Source organism: Triticum aestivum, chromosome 3A (genome assembly GCF_018294505.1).
Source record: "Triticum aestivum cultivar Chinese Spring chromosome 3A, IWGSC CS RefSeq v2.1, whole genome shotgun sequence".
In the NCBI taxonomy this organism is placed as follows: Eukaryota; Viridiplantae; Streptophyta; class Magnoliopsida; order Poales; family Poaceae; genus Triticum; species Triticum aestivum.
Window position 1 is genome coordinate 707,656,684 of NC_057800.1, and position 11,805 is coordinate 707,668,488.

Genomic DNA, 11,805 nt, shown 5'->3' on the forward strand with positions numbered 1-11,805 from the left:
ATAAGTCATGAAGAAAGCAATAGTGACATACTAAACGATCAAGTGCTGAGCTAACGGAATGGGACAAGTCAATCACATCATTCTCCTAATGATGTGATCCCGTTAATCAAATTACAACTCATGTCTATGGCTAGGAAACATAACCATCTTTGATCAACGAGCTAGTCAAGTAGAGGCATACTAGTGACACTCTGTTTGTCTATGTATTCACACATGTATCATGTTTCCGGTTAATACAATTCTAGCATGAATAATAAACATTTATCATGATATAAGGAAATAAATAATAACTTTATTATTGCCTCTAGGGCATATTTCCTTCACCCATGTTGCACAATAAGGTGTCTCGATACAATACAGAAGAACCCAAGTATAAACCCAAGTTGCCTCTATTCATCGGGCAAGGTGGCAGGGCTGGATGCTCGACACCTTATCTCATGCCACGAGATGAGTGGGAGGATGTCATGTTCTATATCTTGCACAACATCAAGGAAGTTGAGGATGAGTGGATGAGGTAATACCTTTGCACCATTCTTTTAGTCAATTCGTTATGTCCCCTTATCACTCTTCTTATATCGCTTTTATTATTGTAGTCGATTCATTGACGAAGAGTGGACGGGAATGCCGCCTCCTACTGAAGCGGAGGCACTTGCTCTTCTCCGAAAGGGTGCTGATGGAAGGAAAAATTTCATTGCGTGGTTCATGGAGAAATTAATTTTTCACACTTCGCTATTACCTATTTCAATTAAACTCATGCACCCTATAATTTCAGTTAAACTCATGCACCCTATAATTTCAATTAGACTTGTAGGGAAATGATCCGAACGAATCAATGGATGAAGAATTGAGATGGGTTTCCATGAGTTTTGACCCTGCCGTCATGACATGCCAAAAGTATGATGTGAATGGGTATCGCTTCCATACAGAGGAGCACCAGAATAGTTAGCCTGATCCCAAAACCATAAATACTAGAGTCTTCACTGAAGGAGGTAATAAAGTAGATTACTATGGAAGGGTAGGAAAAATATACGAGCTTACATTCAAACATGGCCGCGAACCGCTAAGTCTCATTGTGTTCAAATGCCGATGGTTCAACCCCAAAAAGGGTCTGAGACATACGACGATGACGCACGGATTGATGGTGAGGCAGTTGTGAATCAAAGAGACATAATTATGCTTGAAAAGTTAAATGAAGACGCTGACGATGAGGAAGAGCCTCCACCTCCGTCATACAATGAAGAAGATATGCGTGATAGTGATTATGAGACCGGTCGACAAATAGATTACAATAGTGATGATTCATATGGGTTCTAGAAAATGTAAGTTCTTTTAATGATCATTACAATAGTATGCTTAATGTGCTCTTCTGTTATTATTATTTTTCCTGTATGCTTGTTTATTTGATATCCTTACCAATTGTTTATTCTCTTCTCAATGCAGGTTTGCTAATCATGGGCAAGTCCAGCGGCGCCAGTTTCCTCAGTAAATTCAAAGGACTTACTCGGAGTGGACGAGCCCACAAGGTTTCCTCCCGACTACGCGAGGATGACACCTCACAGGGAGGTGGAGGGGTCGGGGTAGGAGACCCTAGAGGAGGAGGGGTGGGGGAAAGCCCCTAGAGGAGGAGGTGGTGGGGGAAGAGGCAGTCGGGGCAAAAAACTCTGGGCCGTGTCCGAAATAGGAGGGTCTTCTTTGATGCCCTCCTATACTGAGGCACCTTCTGAGTCTGAGGAGGAGGAGTATGTTCCTGATGGCGATGAGGAGGAGGGTGAGGAGGAGGGCGAGGAGGGTGGTGGAGGGGAGGTTGACCCCGAGTTGTGGGGTGACTTGCCACCGGGTGCTCCGCAGGGGTGGCTGTGTGGTAATGCCGGAGTACCTACACCACCTTCTATCGAGGTGCACAAGTGGCTCATTAAACCTGCGGGGACAGAGTAAGTGCCTCTCAATCATATTTTCAACACATGACAACCTTTTCTTATTGTACACATGGCAATCCTTTGATTCTTTTGCAGTAACTGGATCCTTCGCGGAAAGGGCCGTAAACCGAACGGCCTTATCACTGTCCTGTTGAAGGAGTTTTAGCCTGGGCTATTCTGCCTGCGGCCAGACAGGGACCTGCAGCTGCGGGTTTTGGCCACGAGCTGGGCCCACTATGAGGCTTGCAGCAATGCGGAGTACGGGACGGCCGCTAAGGCCGCGATCACCAAATTTTGGGTAAGTTCTCTTCTGAATCACTTATCTTCAGTTTCGTTCGTAGTTTATCATTGAATCACTCAACTCATGCCTTGTTTGCTTCTGGTTTATGCATGATTGCAGCAACTCTATAGAGTTCTTGACGAGCACAAGGCCAGAGCCGACGTGGTCTTGCTTGCGGCTGCGAAGAAGAAAGCTCGTCAGTTGCAGTATGAGGTGCACTGGGTTGCCGTCTCGCAGTACGAACACATCTACCTGCACCAAAAGATGACCAAAACTCAAGCGCAGAAGCAACGACTTACCTTGAACAGGGAGCAGTTCATGATGGTAACTATTAGTGACTTTTCATTGTTTCAAGCAGTCAACTATATGTTTCGTGCTCACATGTCATGCTTCCAAAATTTGCATAGGTTGTTCCTCGTTGGTGCTATGGAAGGCATGACGGATGGGCGAGTTTGGTGGATAGGTGGCTCGGCAACGATGCAGAGTTTGCTGCCAAGAGCATCAAGGCCCGGGCTAACCGTGGAAAGGACGGGACACACGGCCAAGGAAACAGGAACCACTGGGGCTTCAAGGCCATGAAGGTATATCTATATGCATGATGCATTTTTGTTCTTCTTTACCATCATGTTCTTATGTATGGCTAACTTCTGTTTGACGTTACAGGAGGACAAGTTGAAGAGGCCGCTCTCAGACATTGAGTCATGGAAGCTGGCCCGTGAGCGGAGTGATCGCAAGGACGGTGAGAGCCAGTACTACGGCAAGACCGATGAGCGCCTGGAGTCTTACACTCAGAACTATCAGAAGTTGCATCCGGATGTTCCTGTTCCTGAGGTCGCCCAGTCTCAGATCGATGACACGGCGGTGGTGGCCATCCAGGGGAAGTCACATGGCCGGTATCCGTGTTTCGATGGCTTGATCACTCCTTCGATCCCGTACACACGGCTTCGGGCTACCAACCCGAGCCAGTTAGAGAGTACGGGGCGTTCACAGACTCCCTTAGCCCGCCAGCATGCTGTATGTACTTCCCCTTTATCTTCTTTCTCTCTAGCATTCTCATTTTATTTTCAGCATTGCTCACTTAGAAACAACATAAATTATGTAGGCATATAAGGCCTTTGTCGAGCATAGGAATCTCGAGGTGCGAGAGTACTTGCAACGAGTGAAAGCAAACGATATTACAACCATCAGATGATGACGGTTAGTTTTGCCCTCTTAAAACCAAGCTAAATTTTTGCACTTTCATTCCTTCTGACCTTCTAGTTTGCTTGTTTAACTAACATCCAAGCTATGTTGGCGTCTTGGAATAACTGCACGGATCCACCACAAATGGGACCCCCACCACCACCTGCGGGAGAACCCCCACACGCGCCCACGTTCGATGAATGGGTGGCACTAGGCAGTGATAGTCCGGTTAGTACATTTGCCTAACTACTGACAAACTAGTTCTTGTTCATTCAACACTATCATATCATATTTACCGTTAGAATATTCTCTCAAACATGTAGGGGACCGGTGGCTCGACTCCTGCTCCGTCGACCCCAGTCACTCCGATCTAGCAGAGTGATTGTGGTCGCGGTGGCGGTTTTGGCGGAGGTGGTCTTGGCGGTGGTGGTCTTGGTGGTGGTGGTCATGGCGGAGGTGGTCTTGCTTGATGTCGATGATGATACTCGTGCATGTGGTCGTCATTTTATGTTCATGAATGTTCCATTTCTTGCACTACTTTTATGTTCATGAACTTTCGCTGGTGATGATCTTTAGATGATGAACTTGACTATGTTTAAATGATGATGATGAACTTGAGTATGTTTAGATGATGAACTGTCATATTTCTGCATAATCCCATATTATTCTGCTTTGAAATGCTGTCAAATGAATTGAAAAGGAGAAAACAGGGGTAAAAAAACTATGCCTACGGCAAAGCCGTCGGCATAGATGAGCCCAGGGCTTCTATGCCGACGGCTTTGCCGTAGGCATAGCCCTGCCGCTAGGAGGCACCAGGGGACGACACGTGGCACGGTTATGCCTACGACAAAGCCGTCGGCATAGATTCCACCGTAGGCATAGCCCTGCCACCAGGAGGCACCACGGAATGCCACGTGGCGGATGTATGCTGACGGCAAAGCCGTCGGCATACCTCTGCCACGTGGCATTATCGTCGGCATACATCCGCCACGTGGCATTCCGTGAATCGTCAGCGCTTTTGACGGCGCCGTCCGTTGCCGTCAGGCGAAAAACACTGCCGGCGGCTAAACTATGCCGACGGCTGACGCTCGACCGTCGGCATAGGCCCCTATGACGACGGCTATACTATGCCGACGGTCTGACAAGACTACGCTGACGTGATCTACGCCGACGGGGCTATGCCGACGGCAGTCGTAGGCATAGATCTATGCCGACGGGAAATGACCTATGGGCCGTCGGCATAGGCCACGAGTCCAGTAGTGACCGACCGGTAAATACGTCTGAGTCTGTCACGCAGAGGTGTTAGCGTGCACAGATGTGTTATTCTCTAAACCATGCACATGTTGTCAGATTTGGTGCTATATATTTGTTCTAAGATTGAATTTGACTCTATTTATATCCCTCGGGAACTCATACTAGCTACTAAGACACGAGAACTAAAAAGTAATCAAACGTCATACATAGATGGAAAAAGGAATATGCAATGTTTGACTAACATATATACATAGGTTAGGGCACACACAGCAAAAACATATATGCTTCACGTCCAATAAAGTGAATACAAAATAATTTGTCTGCAAACGCTATTGTTCCTGGTCATCGGTGCCAAACAGACATTTTACATGTCATGACAATAGAGTCTTTTAGTTGATTTCCATAAAGCTATTGTTTCAAACTAGCGCCCAAGGAATCCTGTTGTTAATTGATCCATTATTTATGTTATATCATTATTAAACTTATTCACTATATGTCCAGCCTGATTAATGAAAATTGGTGTTTGCTTAGGAGCGGAGCACGTCAACTTTTTTTTCGTTGCAACGGGCATGTTTGCTAGTAGAGATTAAAAAAAATGTTTTGGTCGGCCCATCCGTCTGTAAATACGTTTTCCTCAGTTTCCCGCTTCGCTACCTTACCAAGTCAAAAACGAATTAGCGCAATCTCCCGGTGTGTTGGATCGATCCCTCCCCACATAGTCGTCATGCAGCCTCGTCCAATGGATGCATCACCGTGCTCGATAGACCCTCATGCTCGTCCAAGCCCGACACTGGCGTTCTGCATGTGCCATCGACCGTTGCCGCTGTCCGGCCGGTTGCCGCCGTCAGGGCCGGCCCTGGGGAGGGGCAGGAGGGGCGGCCGCCCCGGGCCCCCAGAATGGAGGGGCCCCTCCCAGGTATACACACGCAGCGAGGCCCCTACCAGGTATACACGTAGGCTAACGTACGCAGGCAGCGAGTCATGAAGGATTAGCCAGCGATCGAATCGTTCCCTTCAGTACACGCACATAGGAAAAACGGAACTGATTGATCCTTCCGATTCATTCCTTTGGTTAGTACATGCACGTAGAAAATGAAGGAACTGATTGATCCCTTTCCATTTCATCACGCACGCATTCACGCAGCCCTTTCCAATTTCCCATCGGCCGCCGACGCTTGTCTGTTGGCTAAATCGCGACTGTGGCATGGCGCTTCTTTTCCCTTTCCCCTAAACCGATTTTTCATTCCTAATTCAGTCAGGTCTTCCGCCGATTTCAATTCCCCAGCGGCAGGCGCAATCTCGCTTTGCTCTCCATCCATCAACAATTTGACCCTCTAAGGTATATCTTATATCTTATATTAAAATTGTGGTTCCTGCTTACTAGTCTCCTAGATGAACAGCCAGCACATCGGCACAGTTCGACAATTGTCAATTGATGTATTTTTTATATTTATTTTCGACATTGTGTCTGTCATGCCGTCCGGAAGAAAGTATCCATCTGATAGCAACAGAAGGAAAAGGATGAAAGTTGTGGATGACTTGGTACGATCGCAGTGTGAAAATACCTATGACGAAAGTGATTATCAAGAAGAAACCCTAGAAGCTGAGAAGGCTTTTCAAGTTAAATATTTCCTTTGTTTTGGTTCATATGACGATCACATTTTTGAAAGGTAGATTTAAAGAACTCATGGTGATTAAAGATATATATTCGGATTATTATTAAGCTCGGGCACCCTGAAGTCATTGCATGATATTGAACTTGAAGAGTGTTGCACAAAATTTGTAGAAACTTTCTCTCTTGCTGGTTCATGAGATGTTGAGGTATATGATCTTATTTTTAGATTGAAGATTATAAGATTAACTTTGCTAGATGACGTAAAGTCTGCTATGGAGATTTTCGAGCATGTCCAAACATTTGATTGTTATCCTAATATCTTCATTGCCTACTGCATCTTATTGACTATGCATGTGACTGGCTTACAAAGTTGAAATTACTGAAGATCTATCTGAGGTAAACAATGGTTCAAAGAGGTTAAATGATTTGGCAATATTATGCATCGAGAAGAAATTATTGGATGCATCATAATCGACTTTGCATTGAATATTGTTAGAAGAAAATTTTAAGGTAATATGTATAAATTATTTTTTATGCATACTGATTTAGATGCATTTAAGTGTTATTGGTAAATATTTCATATATACATATATTCATTTTCATTGTTATGGCATCCATAATAAGGGCCCCGTGTTTTAGTCTCGCCCCGGGCCCCCAAATTCTCAGGACCGGCCCTGGCCGCCGTCTGCTCCAGCTTGTTCAACCCGATCGTCACGCCTCTCGTCGTGGCTTCCGCATCCAGGCAGATGGCCAAGGCCGAGGCCGGCCAAGCCCAGACGCCCTCTTTCGGGAGCACACTTCCAGGGCGGTGATCCTTTATCGCACTGCGTCCGCCTCCCAAACAAAGGCAGCCATGCGAGGAGGTCGGGAGCTCGCGCTGATGGCATAACGGCAGCCTTGCAGATGTATCTCCGCGTCCTCTGCTTCAATTTTGGGAGATTGAAATTGATGCTCACAAATTTGAAACGCGTGAGAAGGAGTAGGCATGTGGAGAGAGAGAGAGAGAGAGAGAGAGAGAGAGAGAGAGAGAGAGAGAGAGAGAGCTGGAAAACTAGAGCGGGTGCTCCCTCTCCCTCCGTTTAGCTCCAGGTGAAAACTTGATCTTTGGATTGGACGGTGACGACATTCCGGGAAGATGTGCCGTCCTGTGTAGGTCGAGACTCAGAACGGGTTCTCTCTCATTTCCAATGAAATTTCATCAAATTTCGGAGATTTCAGTACGTACCAAAACATTTGTATTTCGGCCTATCCCGTCGACGCATAAATCCACGTAAAATTAGAATGATCAGGTAAAAACTGTAACTGGGATGGAACAGACCATACACACAGAACACAGCGAAGCGCATCTGGACGATAATAGAAACAGGGGAAGCATTTTGTGTAGCTTGAGCTATACGGTACCCCTTATCTTAGCCATCCATTTTGTCATCAAGATCCGTGCAGGCACATTTATCATTTTTATTTCTCTCAAACGAAACAATGTATAAACTTCAAACTTTGCAGGACAACAAAACATTCTAATTACTACGTGGGAAAAAAATTTCAGATTTTTTTATGCACTTAAAATGATAAAATTTATTTTTTTAATAAAAAAATCCTCATTTTGTATATTTATGTTGGCCCAAAAAATCTAAAAGTTTTTTCACACATTGAAGTTGTAAAGTGCGTTTGATCTGCAAAGTTTGAAGTCCATATGTTGTTTTATTTAAGAGAAACAAAAAAGAGAAATCTGCTTGTTGCAACTTAGTTGAAGAGTACGGATCTCAAAGCAGTGTTGAAGGGCTGAAGATAAGAGGTTCCATGTAGGACGAGGTACAAAGGAACTTTGTGTAGAAACAGTGCAGACCAGCATTTTCGATATATGTCATATGTACTCCAAACCATTGTAGTCTGCATGTCATACTCCCAACACTTCTGTGACTGAACAGTCCCATCACAGAGAAAAAGTACGCACGAAAGGGTGGAGAAACTGCTAATGGAAAAGGTCGAAAACTATAATACATCCGAGGATTTGGGGAATCGCAGTTAGGCATCTAATTAAGATCAGAGCAAGAACTATTTTTTGCTTGTTTTCTACAAAGGCTGCAGTGCCTGATCCCATAGCTTTTTCCTCACGATCAGGACTCTTTCATCGTCACCTGACGAAAGTGCGTCATTCTTCGGTTTCATCTCAGAGGACCAGTCATCCCATCTCAGCGCCGGTAGAAGCTTCTTGATGTAGTTTACCACAGAAGCTTTGTCTCTGATAATGGCGTACCCATGAGGCCTCATGATGCGGTCCATCTCGATCAGCAGATCCTCCAGGCTGCAGCCCTCATTTACCATCTCAGAGAACAGCAGCCAGGCGTGAAGGAGGTCGTAGGTACGAGGGTAGGTCGAGAATGACTCGCACCTTCAGTAAAAAGATAAAAAGTAAATGAAATTATCAAGCAGCAGTCAATTTTATGGAGTAGCAGCAGGAAGCATCACGTATGGAAGTACAACGAACAGGCAGACAATGCACAAGAAACTTCTTTCAGTGATTACCGCAAACCCGATATGGGAAGCATTATCTTACTAATTGACCAAGAGATTCTGGCATAAATGTGAATCAAGAATCGGAACTGTTAGGCAATACTGGAGTGCCAGATGTGGAGACCGGCATCTGGTTTTTCATCTTGGTGCAATTCTAACGTACAATTTATAACATAGGAGGAAAAATCTACGTGGAGAGAACTCTGGTTCCAATCATGACAGAGACAGTATATCTGGAATGTGACGGGTGGTTAACTTTTTTTAAAGCATGCGGTCGATAGCTGCCCATTTTATGAGTAGTGATACTAAATACTTCCACAAAATCGCATGCACCTCTGAAAAATGAAACAACATAATAGTACTATTGCTACACCTCATACAGGAAAATATACATCGCTTCTGAAGCACCAAAATGTGGTATGCATATGGATAACCACTAAAAAACAAAGCCCGTGTACCAACATTGCCAATTTGTTGATCTCGTTCCACAATTAAACCTCTGCTGAAGTTATAAAATTATCCTACTGTGCCACTGGACAACAAAGGTTCTAAGAACTTAAGTATGCATAGTAAACATTGAAACAATTGAATCTGAAATAAATAGATGGGGAAGTAGGGCAGAAGGTATTGCACAAAGATCTTACCAATTATGGATTGTCCCAATTAAACCACGATCATATATGATCTTCAGTTTTCCAGATTCCATGAAAGGGACTACATTCATTACCCAGACATCCTTTTTCCTCAGTGATGCTGCAAACCCACCAAGGTTAGCATTCATATCCATAACATTCCTAAAGGAATCCTTCTGTATCTCAGTTTTCATAAGTTTCCAGTAGAGAACAACTCTAGAATGCCAAATTTCCTGCAAATAGTATTCCAAGGTCAGAACATCATGATCTATAGAGTGCAGGTTCGTATCACAGAATCAGCCAATGAAGTACTAACGCTGTCTTCAGAAAAATTCTTTGAACTGATTCCGATCTCTTCCAGGCGAGGGGGTGGTGCTGTGAGCCTTTGTGGCCAGGGAAGCAGTTCGCTTCCTTTAAACTTGTTCACTCCTGATTAAATAAAAGAACAGTATAGCATCAGCGTACGGGTATGCTAGGCCAACGTGTGATATATGAGAGTTATTTATGGAAGACCTACAAGTGTTAATAGTTACAGCACCAGACAAATATACATACATGAATAGATGAACTCAACCAAAATACGGCAGTGTTCTACTACAATTTCAAACTAAAAATGTTAATTGCAGAAACTTAGCCTATCTAAAGAAATTCAAAACCAAATACAGCGATATTATGCTACAAATTCAAACCATATGAAATGCAGGTAACCAATGATGGTGCCATGCAGGTATTGTGTCATGGCCAGCAAATCAGCAGCAGAAGGTATCCTGTGGATGCCACAAATTGCAGAACGAGGTGGTAGATGATGTCTTAATGGCGTGTGATAGAGCGAGCAACACGTGGTTTCAACATATTTGTGGGTCATAAGGTGGACCCATCATTACAGGGTTGGCAAACATGTGTGAACTTTTGCCAGGCTGGAGTATATTTGAAGCAAATAAATACAAGAATGCAGTAGAATAGACAATGACATTCAGTAATAATCTTGAGGAAAATCATAGAGGAAGCTCACTCTTGGAGTAGGGAGTTATGCATGCTTTCATGAGGACATTCCAAGCAGCATCTGGGTCATCACCATGGCCACACATGGGAGGAAGTGCTCCAGGCAATCTCTTCATATAGCACCAATTTGCCAATGGTTTGACCCATATCACTGTCTGGTCCTTCCTTGAAGCAATCCTCCAACACATCCTCCGAGCGAGATTGCTCATCTGCCTCCATATCTTCCTGTTCAATGGATCGGGAGCATAAGCCTCTGGTGAAGAATAAACAAAGTAGCCTCCAGGCCTCAAAAGCCTATCCACTTCCAGCAGCAAGAGCCCACCCCTCTGCAACCAGTCAATTCGACAACGGGAGCAATGCGCCAGCTCGAATGAGCGGCTCGGATATGGCAGCCTCCTTGTAGCCAGCACGCCAAGGGTTGATGGTATCCCCCTCTCAAGGGCGAACTGAATTTGGTTCTCATGCACATCGTTGGGAGCAATTGACATTGCGATTATATCTAGATCAAGAAGGTAGGCCCCGAAGGTAGCAACCCCGCAGCCAATATCGAGCACATTCCTGATGTTGCCTTGGTTGTTGAGCTTGCCATAAGGAAACTCCAGCATCTGCACCAAAACACCGTCAGCAGCATTGCTATCATTAGCTTCCAAGAAAAAAAGGGAATTAACCAAAAGGTGGTGAATTGGGTGCTAGGACCTAGGAGGAATGTGGAGCATTTCAAACCTGTGCAAGGTGCACAATGTACTTGTGGGCGCCGGGGTGAAAGCGGGTGCCCACACCAGGGAAGCTGATCTTGTCGCCGTTCTCCACCATCCACCCCTGGGCTGACTTCTCCGAGGCAAGGTGCGTGTGGGGTAGATTTGCCCTCCACACCTCGTCCCGGCTCCTCGGCCACCTGATGGGCACCTAAGCATCATCGCACCCAAAACCACATCCACATCATGGGCATGAGCGAGAACCACCAAGTAGAGAAGAGAAATCTGCAGCAGCTAGCGAAAAACAAAGAGAAATGCATCGTGGTGGCGTCGTCGTCTCTTGTACGGACCAGGTAGCCGGCGGGTAGGGGGATGAGGCAGTTGAGGCGGCGGGGCGCGGGCGGGCAGTGGCGCTCGTAGTGCTCCATGAGAGGGACGTTGAGCCTGAGGCGGAGCTGGCGGTGGAGGCCCCGGTCCAGGCACGGGATCAGCTCCGAGTGCCTCGCGTCGCACACCTGCACACACACAGAGGCGGCAGCAGAATGCCTAGCGAGTCAGCAAAGCAAATCGAACCTGCTATTAGCAGGAGGAGGAAGCGACGGTAGCTAGCTGGGGCATGCGGACCGGGAGGGAGGAGAGCACGAGGTCGCCGGGGACGGGGGCCCGGGGCCGGAGGCGGCGGGGGGCGCCGTACAGGAGGCAGAGGAGCGCGACC

The 11,805-nt window shown here is 45.9% G+C and overlaps 1 protein-coding gene across 1 annotated transcript; it reads right to left on the reverse strand.

Annotated features, from left to right (window-relative positions):
- Positions 1-8,086: 8,086 nt before the first annotated feature.
- Positions 8,087-11,799, reverse strand: LOC123059310 (probable methyltransferase PMT9). Its single transcript, XM_044481903.1, has 7 exons — positions 11,715-11,799; positions 11,441-11,605; positions 11,119-11,301; positions 10,406-11,000; positions 9,710-9,822; positions 9,406-9,626; positions 8,087-8,639 (listed from the first exon to the last, which is right to left on the reverse strand). Exons 2-7 carry the CDS (start codon positions 11,516-11,518, stop codon positions 8,321-8,323), a joined length of 1,509 nt encoding a protein of 502 aa, XP_044337838.1. The 5' UTR covers positions 11,519-11,605; positions 11,715-11,799; the 3' UTR covers positions 8,087-8,320.
- Positions 11,800-11,805: the final 6 nt, after the last annotated feature.

Excerpts from the sequence above, each read along its gene's own strand:
- LOC123059310 (XM_044481903.1), bottom strand. The coding sequence starts at position 11,518 with ATGGAGCACTACGAGCGCCACTGCCCGCCCGCGCCCCGCCGCCTCAAC. Across the intron at positions 11,302-11,440 it reads CCCTACCCGCCGGCTACCTG|GTGCCCATCAGGTGGCCGAG; the intron begins GTCCGTACAAGA and ends GATGATGCTTAG. Across the intron at positions 9,823-10,405 it reads CATAACTCCCTACTCCAAGA|GAGTGAACAAGTTTAAAGGA; the intron begins GTGAGCTTCCTC and ends TTATTTAATCAG.